We start from the raw sequence: 24,261 nt of genomic DNA on the forward strand, positions 1-24,261 counted from the left end.
TCTGTTTTTCACTTTCAGTACAGTATTCAATAAATTACTTCAGATAATCAATACTTTTATAAAATAAGCTTTGTGTTAGATGATTTTACCCAACTGTAGGCTAATGAAAATGTCCTGAGTGCATTTAAGGTAGGCTAGGCTAAGGTATGATGTTCATAGGCTACATGTATTAAATTCATTTGCAACTTAATATTTTCAACTTAGATGGGTTGATCAAGATAGAAACCCTTATAAGTCAAGGAAGATCTATATATATACCTTTCATTTCTAGAGTCTACATGTTAAACCTGAAAGTCACTAAATCCATTGTTACTGTTGTTTAGGAGATGGTCCCAGCTTTTAGTAACCCTATCGTTTTTAGACTTGATACCCTATCCTTTCTCACTATGAGAGTACAGTAGTGGCCGCCTCCCATCTGCAGTTTCCCTTTCCAAGATTTCCATTAGGGGCTGTCAACTGTGGTTGGGAAGCAGATGGTCCTCCTTTCGATATATAGTTACAAGGTCAGTCTTAAACTAATGTTACATCAATGCACATCGCTCACCTCACTTTAGATCTCATCACATAGGCATTTTATCATCTTATATCATCACAAGAATAAGAAAAGTGAATACAGTACAATAATGTGTATAATAATATACTATATATACATATGAGTTTTTATTTAAATTCCAGTTAGTTAACATACAGTGTAGTATTAGTTTCAAATGTACAATTAGTGATTCAACACTTCCATACAACACCCAGTACTCATCACAAGTGCACTTCTTATTCCCCGTCATGTATTTAACCCATCCCCCTGCTCACCTCTGGTCCAGTAACCTTCAGTTTGTTCACTATACTTAAGAGTCTGTTTTATGGTTTATGGTTTTTCTCTTTAATGTATTTTGAGAGAGAGAGAGAGAGAGAGAGAGAGAGAGAGAGAGAGAGAGAGATCACATTTATGTAACTTTTATTAAGTATATATTTTTCATTTTACTATTAGTTAGTATTAGTCTCTTACTGTGCCTAATTTATAAATTAAACTTTATCGTATGTATGTCTGTTATGTATAGGGAAAAACATGGTATATATAAGGTTCAGTATTATCTGTACTTTCAGGCATCTGTTGGAGGTATTGGAATGTACCCCCAACAGACAAGTGAGAGGACTACTATATTGTGAGCTATTCATTACTGCTATAATGTTTCTGGACTAGTTGAATTTTATGACTTATACATTTCACACAATTAGCAAAGTAATCTTCTTCCTAGAAGTGTGCAGTATGAATTTAGTTTTGTTTTTAAAGATTAGTATCACTAAACAAAGTTGTAGACTTGGTATATATGTATATTTATATCTTAAAAAGTATTTCATACTATTATTTATAAGGTGTATCACAATATGCATATTTGCAGAAAAAGAGAACAGGTTGCTGCATATTGAGGTCACCTTGAAAAAATAGTTTTTTATGTGATTACTATCTTGATAATGTCACATCAGTTCTATTTATGTGACTCTTAATCCTGATAATAGTAGAGGTATTGAAGTTTGACTAATCTTTCCTAATTGACTATAATAAAAAATAAGACTGTAGGTTTTGTAAAATTATTAGAAGGAAAATATCATCTTGAGATTCAGTGTGATATAAACTGTATTTCATAGAGATTATTTGTATTCTAAAGTATTTTTGACTTTGACAACTTTAAAATTGCATTCAGTGCTAGGCAGAAAAATGGAGTTACATAAAATCATAACATCAGTGTAGTGTATGGAGTAGAGATAATAGTTATACTCTTAGCCATTTTATTTTGCTATAAATGAAATTCATTGTTCAGCATGGCCTTCTGAACTGTGTTTTCCAGTCAAGTTATTTTGTAAAGATTAAATTAAATTCATTGCAGGGTACATGCTTTCAGAGATTGTAACAATTCCTATCTGTTTGAACTATACTGTGAATTTTTTTAGTGTAGGAAAAAGTTCAGAAAGACAGTTTTCCATCTCACTGCACTTTTTCAGAATGGTTCTCATATCTCAACTGCAAGGTTTTATTAAATACAAATTGAAGTGAACTTATATCAGTAAGAAATAATGAAAACACACCTTCCAATGGTCTGCTTTGCTTTTACAGAGTACAAGCATAAATTGTACTTCAGGTTATTTAGAAATTATGCAAAAGTTTGGTAGAATTTGAGTAACCGCTATGTTTAGAATGTTATGAATGCTAAATAACTAATTGTCATAATTGTAGGCTTAGTGAACAGAATAATGCCATCCTGCCTCACCCACCCCTTCAAGATACCTATGCCTTAATCTCCAGAGCCTTTGAATATATGTTTATGTTACATGGCAAAGGGATTTTGGAGATGGAAGTAAATGCTGTTCCTCAGGTGGGTCCAATCTAATCACATTGGCCTTTAAAATTGGAAAAAGAAGGCATAAGAGTCAGTGAGAGATGCAGCAGAAGAAAGAGGAAGAAGAGTGATTTAAAATGTGAGAAGGATTCTACTTTTCCCTACTTGCATTGAAGATGGAGGAGGAGGGCTTTAAGTGAAGCAATACGTGCAGGTTCAGGAAGCTGAGAATAGTCACCAGCCAGCAGGGAAATGGGGGCTCTTACATTTGTATGGAACTTAATTCTGGCAAAAATCTGAATGTTTTCTGAAACAGATTCTCCTCTAGAGACTTCAGAAAGTACTGCATCTCTGCAGGCACTTTTATTCTGGTCTTTGTGAGGTAGATGCAATGAAATAATCCAACCCCACCAGACTGATCTAAAGAAGTGTGAGATAATATTTTTGTATTATTTTAAACCACCAAATTTGTGGTAACTTCGTACAGCAGTGATAGAAAACTAATACAATTGGCAATATTTTTATTCTAAAATAGGAGACCTCTTACAGAAATCTCATCATATAAAATACGTTGAAATGATAGGGGAAATATCTTCCTCTTTCTGAATTTTATGCCTGTATCCCTTTCTATTTCTTTACATTCATTATATTTGTAACTTTTTCTTTCTTTCTTAAAACAATGACTGCGGTGGAAGAAGGTCACAGTCTAGGATGCGTAGTGAACTTATAAGCACTGGAAAACTTGATTTAAAAAATTAAACAAAGTCTTATCCAAAAAAGAAATCAAGAAAACAATCTCATTTACAATAGCATAAAAAAAATCCTAAGGAATTAATTTAACCAAGAAGGTGAAAAATATATACACTGAAAACTGTAAGACACTGATGAATTAAATGGAAGAAAACAGAAATAAGTGGAAAGATATGGAAGAATGATATGATAGCCAAAACAATTTTGAGAACAAAATGGAGGCATCACACGTCTTGGTCTCAAACTACATTCCAAAGCTACAGTAATAAGAAGAGTATGGTACTGGCATAAAAACAGATATATAGTCCAAAGGAACAGAATAGAGGGCCCATAAATAAACCCACATACAAATAGTCAACTAATCTATGACAGGGGTACCAAGAATACCCAATGGAGAAAAGAAAGTCTCTGTAGTAAATGGTGCTGGGAAAATTGGATATCTAAATGCAAAAGAATGAAATTTGATCACTATCTTATACCATACACAAAAATTAACTCAGAATGGATTAAAGACTTGATTGTAAGACCTAAAACCATAAAATATTAGACGAAAACATAGGTAAAGATCTCCTTGACGTTCATCTTGGCAATGATTTTTTGGATATGACACCAAAAGCACAGGCAACAAAAACAAAAATAAACAAGTTGGTACTACCTCAAAGATGCTTTATTCAGCACAGCAGAAACCAATCCACAAAATGAAAAGGCAGGCTATGGAATTGGGAGTCAATATTTGAGAACAATGTATCTGATAAGAGGTTAACATTTAAAATATATAAGGTCCTTTTTTTCCCTACAACTCATCAGCAAAAAACTAATAACCCAAAGAACCTGAATGGCCAAAGAACCTAAACAGACATTTTTCCGAAGAAGATATACAAATGGTCAATACACGCATGAAAACATGCTCAACATCACTAATCACTAGGGAAATGCAAATCAAACCACAATGAGATATTACTTCGTACCTGTTAGGATGCTTTTTATCAAAAAGACAAGAAGATAACAAATGTTAGCAAGGGTTTAGAGAAAAGGAACCCTGTTTACTGCTGGTGGGACTGTAAATTTAACTATGATGGAAAAACAGTGTAGAGGTTTCTAAAAAAATTAAAAATAGAACTATAGTATCATCCAGCAATCTCACTACTGGATATGTATCTAAAGGAAATGAAATTAGTGTCTCAAAGAGGTATGTATACTCCCATGTCAATCAGCATTATTCACAATAACCAAGATAATGGAAACAACCTAAATAAATGTCCATTGACAGATGAATGGGTAAAGAATATGTGGGATACATATATAATAGGATATTATTCAGCTATTAAAAAAGAAGTAAATCCTGACATTTGCAATGACATGGATGAACTTTGAGGACATTATGCAAGTGAACTAAGCCAGACAGTGAAAGACAAAACTATATGATGTTGCTTATATGTGAAATCCTAAAAAGTCAAACTCATAGAACCAGATTATAGAATGATATTGTTAGGTACTGGAGGGTGGGGCAAAATGGGAGAGGCTGGTCAAAGGGTATAAACTTTTGGTTATAAGATGAATAAGTTCTGGGAATCTAATGTACAGCATGGTGACTATATTTAATAATATTGTATTGTATACTTGAAATATGCTGAGAATGAATCTTAAATGTTCTTATCATACCAAAAAAAAAAAGTAACTATGTGAGGTGATGTATGTGTTAATTAGCTTGATTATGGTAGTCATTTCACAATACATACATGTATCTAACCATCATGTTGTACCTTAATTATATATAATTTTTATTTGTTGATTATACCTCAATAAAGCAAAAAAAAAATAGATAATACAATTTCTGCAGCAATAAGCCTGAGGGAATCTAACTGCTGAGGAAATATAGCACATTTGATTGAAGTCTGGTGCTAATGAGCCCCAAGTCACCTGCTAAATTCTTTTGAAGTTCAGTTCCTTTTTTCATAGATGAAAATTTAGTTCCTTGAATACAATAGATCCTATCTCTGCTTCCACTAAACTTTCTCTGGGTATAAAAATTGAGTACCTAGGGGGATGGGTACCTAGTACTGGGCTGGAATCTGGGGAAAGCAATGTAAACCATCAGTTTTTGAAACCCAGCAAAAAATATACCCTACTGCAGAGAGGTTAGTGATACTCTTACCTAAGTGAAACTTAATGGGGCATTCACAGTATGGAGTGCCACACACTAGCACAGAATGTATTTAGAAATATATGTAGAAACAAAAGCAAACTTGGAAGTTTTAATTCATTAAGAATCTTCATTCCCTAATGTCTTGGCTCACTTTGTCACCTCAGTTTTTATGCTGTACAGATTAAAATTACAGCCATATTCTCCAAAGTTTAAAACATCCTCTTAACTCCAGTTATGATCTGTCATGTTATATATGAGGAGTATCAGAGAGAGAAGTTTACTTAATCTAATCGCTAGTTATGTAGCACTGTGCATCTTGAGACCTGCATCTCTGAGGATATCCAGTATTCAGTCCTCTTTGTGTATTTCTATAGTTACCTGTCCTCTACCCTTTGCTGTGGAATAGTTTACATACCTAGTCAGAAAACTGTAGGAGTTAGAGATAAGAAAACAAAAAATAGGATCTCTTTATACCTTGTTACATCATAAGAATTTCTTATTAACTACATGTTTTGTCGAAGTCTGCAAAGTAGCTTAGTTAATCAAACTACCTGGACGAAAAGTTCTGTTTTTGTTGTTGTTTGTTTGTTTTGTTTTTATCTATTTATTTTTGAAGAGACTTCTCAGTTTTCCTAGAGAAAAGTGAATTTAGAGGAGATTTTACTTTTTTTTCCTCCCATAATTGCTTATATTGGGAAGAGAGGGAGAGAGAGTCATACTCATTAATTTTAGTTGATTAATCAATTCATTTATCTTACAAATGCATTGAACACTTTGTTCTTGGTGAGCTTTGTTAGGTACTAGAATATAATGATGAGCAAAAGTAGACAAAATTCCTGCCTACATGGGGTTTAAATTCTAGTGGGAGCGATAGAAACCATACAAATCGTCAAAGAAATAAATGTAAAAGGCTGACAACTTTTTTCTTTTCTTTCTTTTTTTTAATTTTCCTTTTTAAAATTTTCACTTAAGCCTGACTTTCATGGTTAGGATTCTGTTACTTAAGTGGGCGATCACTCATTTCTTAGAGGTCTGAAATTTTTACATATTTGGAATTAAGAGAAGACTACCAAAAAGAAAACTGAAAGAAAGGAATGAGAAGAAAATAGCTTGTTGTCCTTGCAAAGTCCATTGTCTCAGTGTAATGGGCATAGACCCAGCCTGTTTCACCCAGGTAGTCATAGATTGGCTAACAATTTAGGCATTAATCTTGTTTAGTAGGGGTTCAAAAGAAAAACATGTTAGGGATACAGTTAAAAATCCTTTGAAAAATTACATAAAAATTTTTATTAATTCACCAGAAAATTGTGAGACTTAGTTTTATTTTTGTATTATAGTTCTTATATAATTATCCATACTTTGAGAATTTGAAAATAGATAAAATTTGAATAGGGAGATTATATAGTGCTTATATTTGATCCTGACAGATGTAGTGATAGCATGGACTGTGGATTAAATAAAAGAGTATAACCATCGTATAATGATTTTAACTAGCTAATGGAAAACAATAGTCTTAAAATAGGAGACTGAAATTATCCTTAATTTTTTTTAATGCTTTGGAAAATTTTATGCTTTAGTTGATGAAACACTTGTATATTGGGAATGCTATATGAGTTATTATATCTTTTTTCATTATGTTTTAGTTACCATAAAATTAAGATAATTGATACATGAATATTTTAGTTTTAGGTGTGACATTTTATTTGTACAACATAATAAAAATATCTAAGAAGTTGGGCATGCATATTTTCTCTTAATTCTCTCCCTTACTCTGTGAAACAGGTATCATTTTCTCCATTTTAGTAACAAAGTAAAAAAATAGTAGCATAGCTAGTGACTAGCAGCATCAAGATTAGAACCCAGGTCTATCTTGACTCCGAAATCAGTGATTTTTCTCATATGCCATACTGCACTGAGCTGTTCTGAATGTTTATATTAGAGAAGAAAGTTTTGAAACTTAAATGAAGCAAAATATAATGGATAATGAAAAAAAAAACTTGTTATTCTAAAAATGCCAATAAGATCAGGAGTGCCTGGGGGGCTCAGTCGATTAAGCATCCAACGCTTGGTTTGACTGACAGCATGAAGCCTGCTTGGGATTCTCTCTCTCCCTCTCTCTCTGCCCCTCTCCCCTCTCAAAATAAATAAATAAACTTAAAAAAAGTTCATCAGATCGATAAACCATTAAGTAGACTAACCAGATAAAGATGATATACATTAAAAAGATATAAGGGATATATACAACAAAATCTAACCACCTATATACTTGCAATAAAAATGTTTTAATTGAATTCTCTGTGCAACACGAGAGATTAAAAAGTGGCCATCTTACATATTCTCCACACATTAAAGGAATAATAATAAAACATTATGGAAAACGCTGTGCCAAAGAATTTGACATTATAGATGAAATGGACAAATTTCTGAAAAGACATAAGTTACCAAAATTGTCTCAAGAAAAAGGAATCTGAATAGTTCAGTTCCGTTACTAAAGAAATTTAATTTTTAATTAAAAATCTTTTGACAAGAAAATTTAAGGCACAAACATTTAAGGAACAAAAAATTGTGATCCTACAGAAACTTTCCTAGAAAATGGAAAAGGTAGGAATATTATTTATCTTTTCTATGAGGCCAGCATATTCTGGATAACAAAGGCATACAGATACATTTCAATAAGAAAACAACAAATCAGTATCCCTCATGAATACAGACACAGAAACATTTAAGAAAATATTATTGAATTACATTTTGCTGTGTGTTTTATTCTCTTCATAAAGACTATGTCACTTGAATTTTCTCTTCCTATCTCCAATCAGCTAGTTAAGGTATTTTTCCAATCTAAACCATTTCTTTTCCTTAGAGAAGTTGGTGCCAGGTGGGGAAAAATGCTTTTTTTTTTTTTTTTTTTTTTTTTTTTTTTTTTTTTTTTGCTGTTGTATTTTATTTTTCTCTTAACCCTGATGCATATATTTTGCTTTTGCCCTTCTCCCATTTTCTTCTTCACATTTATCTTTCTGTCACAACCACCATAACATCTGAACACAGATTTTAAAAAAGAGATCTATTTTCTTATTCTAGTCATCAATTATTCATTTGAATGAACGCAAACCTATAAAAATAATATTTATTATAAATTATATTATTACTTGAAATGGAAAATGCTTGGAAAACCTTACACAATGACTTAAAATCATTCTTTTCATGGTGGTAAGAGTAATTTGTAGTAGTACACTTCAAGGAGATATTTTTCATCATTTACATGATGTTCTAATGTATTAAATGCTTATATTTAAGATAAGATATAAATGGCTTGGAATTGCCTTTCACAATAGCTTTTGTTTAGGGTGGTATACACTTCTAGATGAACAGTTTTTGAATATACGCTAAGTTTTGTTTTTATCAAATTACCATTAATTTAAAAAAACTCTTGGAAAAATATTATAGGATTTAACACAACAATTATAATTTACTTTAAAGACTAGTAAAATTATGCTGCTTGTATTTATTTTAAAATATATGTATATATATTTGTTATCTAGCCCAGTTACAGCAGAATATAAGACCTTTGTAGTGCCTTTATTATTTTTTTTCATGCAAAATATTTTTTTGATCTTTGATCAGAAAATTCAAAAGCATTTCAGGCAGAGTTCATTGAAAAACACTTTTACAGATGATTATCCTTTTGAAGTGATATAGAAAAATTACATTAGAATAATTTTGTCAGAATTTATAGATGTAATTCACATAAGACTTCTCATTCATTTCCCCTTTGTTGTTTAGCAATGATATTTATGGGTTTAAAAAATAACATATTATTCTCCCTGATAATGTTATCTTATGTTTCAGTAGTTTTTTTAACTGATTGAATGAAATGACGTGATGAAGAGCACAATTTCCCTATCTTGCATATCTCTTTTTCTATTTATAGAGATAAATACTGTAAATATCATCATTGAACTATCTTCACTGTTTTCTGTGGGGGGGAGTAAAGTCAACTATAAGCATCTAGGGAGAAGAAGAAAGTTAATCATTCGTGTTTGGAAAATAGTCTTCTAGTGTACAACTGAGAGAAAAGTTGGTTGAGTGCATTCCTTCAAATGTGTTATTAGAAATATTTATAAAATTAGCTCACATATTAAAGGACAATATTTCTAAGGCCCATATATATTATTGAGTTAAAATTATGAACAGAGATGGGGTAGAATGAACTATAACAAAATTTCATTCATGAGAACTTGATGATAGTTAAGAATGTAACTGGTGAACTGTTAAATCAGAAGTTGTATTTGATAGGCACCTAGGTCAGAGTTGATGGAATGCCTTGTCATGAAGAAGAATTGAACAAATTGCTTTTATCAGTTTTAGTCACCTTTGATCCAAGTGAAAGAAAAAGAGAGCTGATTCTTATGAATTTTATCTATGCAGGATAAAGGCTTTGGACACATCTTGAAATTATATTTCATGGAATTGTAGAATCTTTAAGGTAGACAGGACTGTATATATCATCTGATCCAATCTCTGCTTACAAATCAGGAATGTGAGGCCAAGAGTTAAGGGATGTTCAACCATTAAAAAGCCTGTGAGAAAAAGAGCCAAGACTAAATTGTAGGTTTCTCAGTATTTAGTCTAATGACATTTCTTCCCACTATGGACTTTCTGGGGGAAAAATTATATTTATAAAATAATATATATGTTAATATATATTCTCCTCTTTCTCAGTAGCTATATTATGGATATAGATACAAACAATATAGTAGGATATATAATTGTTTAATTTTTACTCTAAGGAAATATAATTAAATAATCATATACATGAAGCAATCAACAAGGATACATTTATAGATTATTTGTGGACTCATTGTATAATTCTCTTTAATTACTGCCAATTAATTATATAAGTCCAAATTACTTGAGCTAGAGAAAATGTTATTTCCTGTGTTAATTTTTAGTATTTTTTCTTTAAAACATCAATATAATGTTAAGTAACATAAATCATTGAATAATAAAGCAAGAAGAGATTGTAGGGCCAAGATTCTGCTATATTCCTACTGATTCAATATAGAGCTGCATTTAAATTATTTGTAGTTGGTTTATACGGGGCAGAAAAATATTTAGTGATTGTAAATTAAAACTTTATTGGTAATGCATTTTGATGTCTTAATTTCTCTAGTGATTTTTTCTTATATTCATTATCACATCCCTGTAGCAACATAAACATCATTATTTAAATCCCTAGTAGTGAAATGTTATTATCAGACATAATTGGCAGAGACAATTTGACAGTGAATCAAGAAAATTTGGTTCAGAAAAGTAGCAGATAGTACTTTAGTAAAAAATGGAATTTCTGACACAGAAAATTACCCAAACTATTGAGGTATTCTACCATGATTTTATGCAATTAAATTTTAATTTTACAAATAAGGAATAGGCCATAGAGAGAGGATATAATTAATCCTCATCTTTGATAGCTTCTAAAAGTAGAAAATTGATAGATTGAGGCTGAATATCAGAGGCATAATATGAGAAATAAGGAGAATGGTTAATCCACTATGAATAACAATGAAGAGAGATAATTTCTATTCTAGTTAAAGCAAGTGTTAGGGTCAATATTATTTAGTCTAAAATAATGAAAGGTAGAGTAGCAAAATTAACTAATATCTTTTTAGCTAACAAAATGGTAGGGGTTAACATTATATTTTATATTTGACTGTAAAACCTCCCACGGAGTAGGTGTTACATACAGAATTTAATAAACTGAAAACTTTTCATTGATTTTACAATCCTTTCTGTGGGTCCCTCTCCCTCTGTCTCTCCCCTGCTTGCATTCTCTCCTTCTCAAAGTAAGTAAATAATTAACTAAGTAAGGAAAGAAAGAAAGAAAGAAAGAAAGAAAGAAAGAAAGAAAGAGAAAAGAAAAGAAGTGACTAGTTGTGATAAAATTTTGGCTAAAAATTGTCAGGGAGAAAAACTGACAAACTATATAGGCAGTTGTTGAAACTTAACTGTAAACTGAAGTTGACAATATTTCCCCTTTGACTAATAGGGAACATGTATTTCTGCATTTTTTGTGAAGTTATTACTGGATCAGTTCTCTTGTGTGAAGTGCATTGTGATCATCCTCTAAGTTTTATTTACTGAGCTCTGTATAATGATGGTGATTAAGCATAATGACCTAACCTTCTATTTTTAACAATACTCAATAGTTTTTAAAGCACTGAAGAAAAGCCCTTATAATTCTTAAACTTGTGAGGTAGGCAGCATAGATTGAACACTATTCTCTTATTATTCTGAAAATTAACAAACTGAAAGCACCGGCACCAAATTCTAGGATTTTTGGCATGCACTCCAGTGATTTTTTTGTCTCACGATGTTGCCTCTCCAAATCCCACTACTCTGAAAAATAACAATAATAAATAACATATCTTTTAGAGATATTTCAGAGATCATCTTTTTATGATTGATTGGCCTATTTAATTTTATTAAACTAGTAGATAATGAAGGCTTTAATACTTTTATTATTTATTTTTATTGAAATACAGTTGATACACAATGTTATCTCAGTTTCAGGTTTATGGCTTTAATGCTTAAATATTCTCTTCTTCCCTATAGGGAAAGTCTGCCCATATTTCCAACTGAAAATTCTACTCATTATTCCAATAATATATTAAATGCCACTTCTTCTACACACTTGGCAGATCTTGTCTTTGTTCTCCTTGTTCCTCTCTCTAATCCATTCATCTCCCTAAATATTTTGTTCATAAATCAGCCTCTTACTGTTGCTGGGGTTAAGGAAAATTTAATGGCAACAAAATTAAGATTAATGGGAATAGAAAATAAGGTTAGGTAGACTGAATGAATAAAATGGAGAGGAAACAATGAATTGGCTAAGGGAACAGATTTTGGAACCAGACTTCCAGAATTGAATCTCAGCTCTGTCACTTACAAGTTATGTGACCATGGGCAGGTTATTGCCCAATAAATTGTTACTCAATTTTCTTATCTGTAAAATGGGATGATAATAATCCTACCAAGTTAACAATTAAACTTAACAATGCTCATAGTAAATAAATTGTATATATACATGTAAAAACACACACATATAAAATATATATGGATGAATGCACACACATAGAATATGAATGTATATAATGAAAATCCTTAATTTTTTATTTTTACTTAAATAATAAATGCAGCATCCCTAAATTGAAAACATTAGTGACATTTTGTATATCTTAAAATAGTAATTATCAATACCGATTCCTTTACCATATTGTGCTCACTCGCAATTTAGACTCTTCCTTCCCTAAAAGTTTAGTGAGACCTTGAGAATTCATTTTGCTTTGTTGTAGATAATATGAATATCAAGGGCCACTTTATTCTTTGTTTGCTCTCCAACCTACTATTTAGAGTCTCTGTGATTTTATTGCTCCCGTAATATCCACTAGAATATGAATTCCATCAAGGCAAGGATTTTATCTCTCTTGTTTGCTATTGTATTCACAGTATCCCAGTGTAGTTCCTGATATATAACAGGCGAATAAATAAATGATTGCCTTTTGCTTCTGTCTTGTTTTCCTGACTTCATCTCTGTCAATTTCTCTTTAACACTGAAGTGCTGTTCTCCAAGGACCACATTAACTTTACTTCATCCCTTTTTGTTCCCAATAATTCTTCCAGTTTTTTCTTCTATCACATGCTTTATATCGTTTCTATTTATCAGCTTTTCTATTATAGGATGGTAGATAGGATGGACTAGTTACATTTCAGTATTATTTGGAATCTAATTCAATTCAGAACAGTAATGTATCCAGATAAAATACTACAAACCTAGTAGTCCATTCCAGCTAGGTGTAATCATAAGTTCGGACATCATTGTGTGGGACATGTGGGAAGAATAGGTAAAGTGGAGACAGACAGGTGATGTCTTTTGCCCCTTCCATTTCATTTTCTCCCTCAGAGCTCTGGTAGCCATTTTCCTCTCTGGAGCAGTATGTAACTTTGAGGTTAAACAATAGGTTCCACGTAGAGTGGGAGAGGATGATGGGAAGGAGCTGGGTTCCTCACTAGTGTTGAGTCAACTGTCTGATGATAGCTTGCTGATTTTTCTTTTTTGTGAGAAAGAGATAAAACTCACCTTTCTTTTGGGTTTTCAGTGTATTTAAGAAGAATTACCAAATAGAATTTTTTTCTTTTGAGGTTTATGTCCTGAGTAAAAATTAAATGACTACAAAATACATATATGCAGAAATGGTTATTTTATTTAATGTATGGAGCTAGTATATCAAATATTTTACAAAAGTTATCATTATGATGTAAGCTAATACTCAAAAACTCTTTTCTGATGATTTATTTAAATTTCTATAAGCATTTATTATTAAAAAGGGATCTATTTTTCCTAACATTACGTAGCTAACATGTTCTCTGATAAAAGAGATGTTAACTGTCAATCTATTTGCTATTTATTTAGATAGCTGAGAATTATTAATAAGTGTTTTATGTATAACATTTCAAATTACACAATCATCATTTCCTCCTGCAGCAGTAAACATGCAATTACAACTGAATGATAGATTTGAACATTTAATACACATAGGGAATTTTACTTAAAGTTATTTTTGGAATGCTTGCCTATATTTGAGAGTGACTATCCAGATATTAATAATAAATCTTAATGACATATATGCCAGTTATCTATTTATTGCCTCTCAGCCTCAAATTCACTCCGTAACACTTGCTGCAGCAAATGGATAGAGGAGAATTGCTTTAAGCATTTCTCCTTTTCATTGAATATGATGTTGAACTTTCTCAGTAGAGGGTGCTAAAGGGACATTGTAGGAGGCAGGGGCTCCCCTGCTCTTTCTGGCCACTGCATGCTGAGTCAGCAGTATGGGAGGAAAGCCATCTGGTTATATGCTGCTGTAGCCATCCATCTAGAATGCACAGACCCTCAGTAACTTTGCAGCCCTTGTTCTGGTGACTACTTTCCCATAACCCTCTCAACATGGATACCACATCCTCAAGTTTTCCTGTTCACACTGTCATCCCTATTCCTGCTTGCTCATCATAACCCACCCAGGATTGTTTTTCCATGGTTCTTATGCTATGGCCCTCCAGACATGGACACTCTGTGCCCGGGCCTCCTGCTGGACCAGGGCTCCTGCTCTCTCTGCATGTTCATATGCCCAGCTCCCTGGCTGCAGTTAGTTTCCACCCCTGTCTCTACTCTGCATGTCTGCATGCTGCCTACTGGCAATGGCTCACATATGCACTGTGTGCTTCAAGCCCTCTGCTGCATCAGAACCCCAGTTCCCTCTACATGCTCACATGCTTAGCTGTGTTCATCTATGTCCCACTTGTTCCTCCCTTACTGCCCCGTCCTGCCCTCCAGAGGGATGCTTCCTGCTTGTTCATCAACTACAGACCAGCTCTGAGCTGTGAAAACCAGAAGACTTCTTTGTCTCCCAGTAGGTTTCAAAATACTTTGAAATCCAACCTGAGGAAGGAATGGCACCTTTGTATCTTTGTCCTTCCTTAGGCACTCTCCTTTAGCCCTAGGGAAAAATATAGAGTTTTTTTTTATATCCTAGTTATGACTCTTTTATCATAGTTAAATAATTCTTTATATTAAACTTTCTCTATTTAAACCACTGTGTGCTTTCAATCACTCCCGAATGGCCTGACATCGATACAGCATGCTTTGTTCCTATAATAGTTGTGATGCTGGCAGGATCTGATGGTAACAGCCATGATCACAAGTACCAGAAATAACGCCCACAGGCAATATATTCACTTTTCCAAAGTGGAATAACAGAATTTATCTCAAAACCCAACCTAAAGCTGAACTTGAGGGCACTCCTACTGTTAGCGTTCAACATTTCTCTCCTGAACTCCATCCAGACTTGCATATCCAAGTGCCTATTAAACATTTCTACTTGGACAGCTAAACAGACTTCTCAAAAACAAATCAAAACATAAACAAAAAGAAGAAATATTGTCCAAAATCAAATACCTGATCCATCCCACCCCTACCTCCTATAACCCGCTCTTTAACTGCCCTCCCAATCTCAAGAAAGGCAGTTCCATTTTCATGTTTCTTAGACTAGAACCTTATCGTTGATTCTTCTGTGCTCTCAATCCCAAATCCAATCTATCAGCAAGTCTTACAGGTTCCGTCTTCAAAATATATCCAAATTCCAATAGCTTCTCCTCTCCTTTAATGCTAATGCTTTGGTTCAAGCTATCTTAGCTGGATCTTTGCAGGAATTTTCCTAACTAATCTTGTTTCTTCTCTTGCCCATACAGTCTATCTTCATGTTGCTCCTCTGTTCAAAATGTCTAGTAGCTGCCAGTATTAATTTGAATAAAAAACAAAGTTCTTATTATGACCTGTAAGGCTCTGTAGAATCTGGCTTCCTCTGCCTCTCTGAACTCATCTTCTTCTCTGTCCATTGCTCACCTGTACTCTAGGCATATGACAGTTTTTTGAACTTACCAAGTGAGCTCCATCCTATATTGTTCTTCCTCCCAACACCCACGTGGCTCATTTCTTCACCTTCTTTTGGTCTCTGTTAAGAACTCAATTTACAATAGGGGCACCTGGGTGGCTCAGTTGGTTAAGTGTCTGACTTAGGCTCAGGTCCTGATCTCGCGGTCTGTGAGTTTGAGCCCCGCCTGGGGCTCTGTGCTAACAGCTGAGCCTGGAGCCTGCTTTGGATTCTGTGTCTCCCTCTCTCTCTGCCCCTTTCCCACTTGTGCTCTCTCTCTATCTCTCTCAAAAATAAATAAACATTAAAAAAATTTAAAAGAAAAAAGATCTCAACTTACAATAAAAATCTTCCTCAACAACCCCACTTAGCACTCATAGGCCCTTTTACCTCATTTTATTTTATCTGTAGTACTTTTTTCATGTCACAAATTCAATTAATATTTACATGTTCATTCCTTATTGTCAGTATGCTACCCCAGAACATCAATTTGCCTAGTTAGTGCCCTGCCATATCCTCGCACCTAAAATGGTGCCTGGCATGTGGTAGATGCTCTGTAACTATTTGTTGAATGAATGAACCAATGAAATAATTAGTTAATAAGTTTGTTCCGTGTAATAGTTCTTTAATCGTCACTATTAATTTTATGGAGTAATATCAAATCACACTTTATAGATGAAAACTGTACCACAAAAAATTACATTATTTTCCCATGGCAATAATGAATAAACAGCTTATAAAAAATAATAATAATAAATAAGATAGTAATAAATGGTGGAGACAGGATTTCAATCCAAGCCTATTTGTAACCAACGCCCGTACATGATTTTCATATCATCTCTCAGAATTTCTAATATGTATTACAAATAGATATGATCAAATGTATAACAATATAAGAATTTTTTAAAGTATATTTGAAATAAGATTATTTTCTTAGCTGCTTATTTTGTGACAGTAGGCTCCTTTAGTGTTTAAGTGTTATATTAGGTCTCTTTTATTCCATTTAGGGTAACAATTGTCAGAATGTCCAAAATTTGCACCTAATAATTGCAAACTATTTGGTATTATTATTTGTTTTTTACTTTTACTATGTAACAAAGGACCCTAAAATTGGGTGGCAACTGTTTGCTCCTCCAGGAGCATCTAGGGATGACAAGGAGGCTTAACTGATCTTGGCTGGGCTTGTTAGCTACATGTCTGGGAGTCAGATGATTATCGACTTGATCTAGAGTGGCCATTGTTGGGGCAACTGGGGCAACTTCGATGTGCCCCATATGACTCTCATTTTCCAGCAGATTAATCTTGGCATGTTCTGTCACTGGCAAAGTTTGAAGAGAGCAAACCTCATTGTGCACACCCGCTCGTTTCAAGCTTCAGTTTGCATTGTGTCTTTAAAACTGTCATTGTGTTAGCGGGTCATCTGTATGTGCCTGTAATCAAAGGGTTGCTTCTATATTTTCCCTTCATTATTTCCGATTTTCTCTTCTCACCACCTCACTCTTTCTTACCCTCTGTTAAATTTCAATCACTTCCTGTTTTCTCTAAAATGCCAGTTTTCTAGGAAAAGGCCAAAGCAAACTAGCTCTTTTGTGGATGTATTATGATAAGGAAAAATGCATATTATGTAAAGCTATTTCCTAATTTTGTAGACAAAGCCAATAATTTTGGGGAGGAATTTGATTCAAAAATTGTAATTTTATAAATGTTAAATATGAAAACAAATTGCATGGAAACAAATTATGTAAGGTTTAATTCCTTTTGTAATCCAGTATAGTAAATGTGGTGAAATTCAAACTCTAATAGAAGCTATAGTTTATTATTGAAACATGCTGTCATGTTTAATTGTCAGAGATACTCAGGATCTTCTAAATTTTTTTTTTCTACCAAATGAATCATTGAGACTGATGATAAAATGATAAATGACAAATGATAAAACTTAAAAAATAACTAGGAGAAAGGAAAATAAAACCAAACTTTCCCTGGTCCATTGCACCCCTTTGTGGTTTTTTATAGGTTAAAAAATGGAAAGACTGATTAAAAGAATGCAAGGTACTTTGTATTTAGTCAAAATTTTAATAGAATAAAAAGGCAAACATAATTGGTAATGGATTAAACACTTTAAAGCCTTTCTCAAATTATCAACAGCTGAGTTTCATTTACATTTTAAGTCATAAAAATCACTGAGCTTCTAAATTTGAGGCTAAAGAAATTTAATGTGTCCAAAAATGTATTACAGTTACTCATGCTAAATATTTTGAGATTTCAGATGTGATAGTGAGATATTTTTTATACTGTTAAAATATTGACTTTATAGTTATTTTGAATTTATTATTGACATTTAATGAATATTAAGTGACTGTGTAGTACCTATTTGAAAAAAATTACAATGTATGATAAAATTGAACATTCCTCTATGATAACTAAAATTAAATATAAGAGAACTAATTAGAAGGAATAGAAGAAACAGATGTTGGCAGCCACAATTTAACATGTTAATTATTAAGATGGCATTGACTTTATTTGTATGCCAAAAATAAGTACTAAAAGAGAACTTACTTGATAGTTATTTTTCTTATAAAAGCAGGCATGAAAATTCTTCTGAAGATGTAATTCATTAATTTTTAAATATAAAGTTGATTGGTTCATTTTGATATTACATTCTTTCATTCAACAAATTCTATATTGGATGGGTAAATTAAAATAATCAAATGTCCTATTAGTTGTCATACTAATGATTATAAATACACCATAGACTCATAAATGAAGGAGAAATCATATTCTGCATATAGAAAATGGAGCATTATTTTATAAATCTCTGTGCACTCATTAGTTAGTCTTATTTTGAATAATATTTAGAACCAAAAACAATTTTGTATTTGTAGTTTCCTATTTTAATTTAAAATTCAATTACTTTATTTTAAATATTTAAATCTTTGTGAATGGTATTACTGTCTCATATATGACTGCTATATCCGATCTTAGACTGTTAATTTTGGAAGCATATGACTTATTTAAAAGAAATCTTTTCTTCTTTACCAATTATTGTTTATAATGTTTAAACAAGAACAGAATGAAAGGAAGAAAGCCAACGTATACTGGACAATGAGTATTTGGAGAAAAGTGGGTTCAAGTCTTCTGTATTTTGTTATAAATTTTGCATTTTGGTTTATAAAGAGTCTATGTAGTCTATGGAGCCAACCAACATTTGAATCTTTTTAAAATACCCCAACTAAATGTACTGAGCTATTTGAACTTCCCAATGCCAGGAAACTTTACAAGCATTCTAAAACTGCCAATTTCGTTTTTGACTACCTATGCAAGTAGGAAATTCTAATACTGAGCTGAAATGGGTTTCCCTAAAGCTCCCAGGTATTGGTCCTAACTTGACCCATGAAGAATACTCAGACCAGTTCTACTACGCTCGTATTTGACCACTCATTAAAAGTGCTCCCTCATCTATAGTGCTACAATGTCCCTATACATTTTTTTTTCTTCAACAAATGGAACATCTCAGTGTCTTGAACTATTCCTTATATGAAATGGTCTCACGGTTTTTAATTATTTTGTTTGACACTGTTAATTAACTTTCTCTGGGCTTTGCTGTGGTAAAAAACAATCCTATGATTTTAGTGGTTACAACAATGTTTATTACTCACGCACATAATAGGTCAGCTATGTATTTGCTGAAGTTCTTCTTCATTTTAGAACCTTGGGTGAAGGAGCAGCCTCTAAGTTTTGCCAATCTTTTAATAGAGGAAAAAGGTGCAATGTTTACTCAGAAGTGGCATATATCTTTTTATTCATATTTTACATATACAGTTTACTTTTACTCATTTTTTAAATTTTAGCTAAAGCAAGTCACACATCCAATTGTAACATTAATGGGGTAGGAAATTTTATATCTCTCACTGGGAGACACTTTAAGTCACATAGCAAAGGGCAGGGATTTACAAGCCTCTTACAGGAAGGATAACAAACAGTTAAGAATGATAATACAATCATGAACAGTCTCAAACCATGTCCTTTTTCAGTATGTCACTTAAAGTGAAGTTCCCAAGATTAGACAGTATACCAGGAGTATTCTGAGCAGTTTTGAATAGTCTTATTATTGTCCTTACTGTAGATTCTACATTGTTAATTCTGTCCCATATTGCAACATCTGTTTAGCAATCTTATTGAGTAGACTTCTGTTATTTATTGATTATGACTAGTTCTCATGACTATTCTAAAAAATTCCTGGGCTATGTACCATGTGACTAAATTTTAACTATATTCTCTATGCTTACTCAATTGAACACAAATGTAGGATGAAATCTAAGAATTATAACAGAGTATCAGCACTTAAAATAATAAAACTAATTTGGAGACTGTGACAAGGTCCTTCATAGGCTTGCTGTGTGGAGGATAGGTGATATATTTAAATTTATCATTTACTACTTATCATCTAGCACCCCTGGGTCTGACTGTCGCTTATCTTTCCAGTTTGCCAAGATTATTTTGGGTACTGATTCTCTCCTTTAAGGTATTCTTTATCTTTCCAGCCTTGTATTCTTTAATCTACAAAAGAACAATTATTTATGGTGTGTTTTCTCTGTAGTAGGCCACTGTGCTGAATATGGCAGATCCAGTAGGGTATAAAATTCATACCGCATAATATGTCTTAAAATCTGGAGGCGGGAGATCATCAGCTATTATACAAATACTTTATAATTGCAAACTGAAGTAAATGCTACAAAATAAAGGATTCTGTGAGAGTGTATAAAGAAGGGTTCTGTTCTACAGATTAAGGACAGCCACCACCAGGTAAGTGCCAATTAAGCTGAGGTCTATAAAAGTTTAATCTAAGTGTATGTGTGCAATATGTTTTGGAGGCTGAATTTGAAGGGTGTCCCAGGCAGAGGTACCATTATGTTCTATGACTCCTAGCATAGCACATTCAAAGAACTGAAAAAAAAAAAAAAAAAAGAAAAAGAAAAGGAAAAAAAAGGGAAGTATAGCTAAAGGGAGAGTAGATAAGTGTTGTACAAATTAAGGGTTGGTCAGTGGGCTTGGGCCAAATCATGTAGGCCTTGCAGACCATCTTAAAAATGTTTAATCTCAATTATTATGCAATGAAAAATGTGACTTCATCTTCATGAAAAATGTATCATCATCTAAGATAAAGATAAAAACAGGGTTGAACACAATTTCAAGAAAGTCAACAGAACTATCCATTCTGATTGATGCTGATAATGGATCAGTAACATTTATGTAATATCATACAGAACAAATACCGTGTCCCGGTTGGGTTGGTCTTGAGTTTATTCCGTGGGACTAGAGGTGGTAGACGGAGTGACTCTCTCTAGAATGTTAGAAATAACTATATTAGGGGAAACAAGACCATGAAATGAGTTTTGAGGCTGATTTCAATAAGCCGTATAAGTAAAGATCAAATGAGCCTAAAGAAATTTTGATTCCTAAGGACATTAAAAAACAAACAAACAAAACAACAACTGAGGTCAGAGTGAGGGCTGACTGTTGAATATAAAGCGATTGTGTGGAATGATATGCTTTTGTCTGCTTTGATTCTTATGAGAGGTACAGTGTAGTATATAGAGTAGCTGAATGTGAAGTAGGTATATTCAGATAAAAAAATCTACTTTTTGTGCATTTATATAATGAAAGACATTATTAAATACCTTGATAAAGTCTAGATAGGCTATATTTATGGCTCACTGTTCTACAGAGTAGCAAAACTGAAGAACACTGATCTGTTGTTTATAGAATTTACCCTCTTCCAACTAGAAAAAAAAATGGAATTGCTTTAAACCTTCCTTCTCCTCCAACTCTCACACTCTTTACATTTCCTCATAAATCATAGTAATGGTCTCATAATCTAAATTTCTAGTTGCCTCACTTTCTGGCCTATACTACATCCAAACCAGTAGACTTGAATTTCTTAAATTTGGATTTCTAAGCAGGTAGGTGCATCACAATGTGGATTTCTATTCCACTTATTATCAACCCTTTCTTGCCTTTCAATTACCTGAAATATACCAGGCTGAGATAAGAAAGCTAGCTTCGAGTTGGAGCCAACTTCCTGGAGAGGACTCTGCTACTATTTCATTGTGATATATTATCAATAAATTACTAGATGAAGGGGCACCTGGGTGGCTCTGTCGGTTAAGTGTATGACTTCAGCTTAGGTCATGATCTCACAGTTTGTGAGTTTGAGCCCTGCGTCAGGCTCTGTGCTGACAGCTTGGAGCCTGGAGCCTGTTTCAGATTCTGTTTCCCTTTCTCTCTGCCCCTCCCCCGCTCATGCTCTGTCTCTCTCTCTCTCTCTCTCTCTCCCTCTCCCTCTCAAAAATAAATAAACATTAAAAAAAGTTAAATAAATTACTAGATGTAAATAATGTGTCTATATATATATATATTTTTTTTTTTTAATTTTTAAATTATAAACATAACTTAAAACATTTTTACAAGGTACAACTTTAGAAGATAATTACAGGCTTAGTCAGCCTGATTTAATTGTTTGGATAGAGTGATCTACTAAGAGGACTTTGAGAGTGAAAAGGGCTTTTTTTTTTTTTTTTGGTTTGCATCTACATGGAATACTTTATTTATATCTTGTATTTTTAAATTTAAATTTAATTTAAAAGTTAATTAATTTTTAAATTTAAATTTAGATTTAATTTTTTTTTTAATTTTTAAAATTGAGTAAATATAGTGTAGTATTAGTTTCGAGTGTATAATATAGAAATTCAGCAATTCCGTATATTACTCAGTGCTCATCAAGAGAAGTATACTCTTAATCCCCTTCACTTGTTTCACCCATCCACCCACCCACCTCCTCTCTGATATCCCTTCGTTTGTTCTCTGTAGTTAAGACTGTTTTTTTGTTTGTGTGTCTCTCTTTTCCTTGGTTCATTTGTTTTGTTTCTTAAATTCTACATATGAGTGAGATCATGCAGTATTTCTCTTTCTCTGACTGGTTTATTTTGCTTAGCATTATACTCTCTAGATCCATTCGTGTCTTTGCAAATGGAAGGATTTGTCATTGTATATATTCCATTGTATATGTTTGTGTGTGTGTCTGTGTGTATGTGTGTGTGTGTGTGTGTGTGTGTGTGTGTGTGTGTGTGTATTTCCTTGATGATGAATGGTGTTGAGCATCTTTTTATGTGTCTTTTGGCTATATGTATATCTTCATTTGAACAATATGTCTTCTTCCTATTTTTTAATTGAATTATTTGTTTTTTGGGTTGTTAACTTGTATCAGTTCTTTATATATTTTGGATACTAAACCTTTATCGGATGTGTCATTTGCAAATATCTTCTCCCATTCAGAGGTTGTCTTTTAGTTTTATTGATGATTTCCTCTGCTGTGCAGAAGCTTTTTATCTTGATGTAGTCCCAATAGTTTATTTTTTTTTTGTTTCCCTTGTCTCAAGAGACATATCTAGAAAAACATCGCTATGACTGATGCCAGAGACACTGCCTGTGTTCTTTTACAGGATTTTTATGGTTTCAGGTCTCCTATTTAGGCCCTTAATCAATTTTGAGTTTATTTTTGAATATAGTATAAAGAAAGTGGTCTAGTTTCATTGTTTTGCATGTAGCTGTCCAGTTTTTATAACACTATTTGTTGAAGAGACTTTCTTTTTCCCATTGCATATTCTTGCCTCCTTCATTGAAGATTAATTGACTATATTATTGTAGGTTTATTTCTGGGCTTTATATTCTGTTTCATTCACCTATGTATCTGTTTTTGTGTCAGTACCATACTGTTTTGATTACTATAGCTTTGTAATATAACTTGAAGTCGGGAATTGTGATGTCTCCAGTTTTGTTTTTCTTTTTCAAGATTGCTTTGGCTATTTGGGGTATTTTGTGGTTCCATAAAAATTTTAGGATTATTTTTTCTAGTTCTATGAAAAATTCTGTTGGTATTTGATAGGGATTGCATTAAATGTGTAGATTGCTTTGGGTAGTAATAGACACATTAGTAATATTTGCTTTTACAATCTATGAGCATGGGATGTCTTTCCATTTGTTGGTGTCATCTTCAATTTCTTTCATCATCTTTTATGATTTTCAGAGTATTAGTCTTTCACATCTATAGTTAAGTTTATTCCTAGTATTTTATTATTATTGGTACAGTTGTAAATGGGATTGTTTTCTTAATTCCTTTTCCTGCTGCTTCATTATTAGTGTATCAAAATGTAGCAGATTTTTGTACATTAATTTTTGTATCCTGTGACAAAAAGGATTCAATTAAAAATGTTCAGGGGTGCCTGGGTGGCTCAGTCTGTTAAGTGTCAGACTTCGGCTCAGGTCATGATCTTGTGGTTCATGAGTTCAAGCCCCGTGTTGGGCTCCATGCTGACAGCTCAGAGCCTGGAGCCTGCTTTGGATTTTGTGTCTCCCTCTCTCTCTGCCCCTCCTCCACTCATGCTCTGTCTCTGTCTCTTGAAAATGAATAAATGTTAAAAAAATTAAAAAAATATTCAGACAACAGGCATAAAATAAGATTGTCCTGGTCAAACAGGGACATTTGGTCAAC

The 24,261-nt window shown here is 32.9% G+C and overlaps 1 protein-coding gene across 5 annotated transcripts in view; it reads left to right on the forward strand.

Moving 5' to 3' along the window:
• The window catches only part of STPG2 (sperm tail PG-rich repeat containing 2), a 618,205-nt gene that overhangs the window by 251,022 nt on the left and 342,922 nt on the right, over positions 1-24,261 (forward strand). The window contains exon 13 of one of the 5 annotated variants that reach the window (XM_042935855.1): positions 20,311-20,546. The exons of the other annotated variants lie outside the window; for them this stretch is intronic. Coding sequence (XP_042791789.1) covers positions 20,311-20,351 — 41 coding nt within the window. The 3' untranslated portion in view covers positions 20,352-20,546. Of the gene's footprint in view, positions 1-20,310; positions 20,547-24,261 lie in introns of those variants that run through there. 5 annotated transcript variants of the gene reach the window in all.

Source organism: Panthera leo, chromosome B1 (assembly GCF_018350215.1).
Source record: "Panthera leo isolate Ple1 chromosome B1, P.leo_Ple1_pat1.1, whole genome shotgun sequence".
In the NCBI taxonomy this organism is placed as follows: domain Eukaryota; kingdom Metazoa; phylum Chordata; class Mammalia; order Carnivora; family Felidae; genus Panthera; species Panthera leo.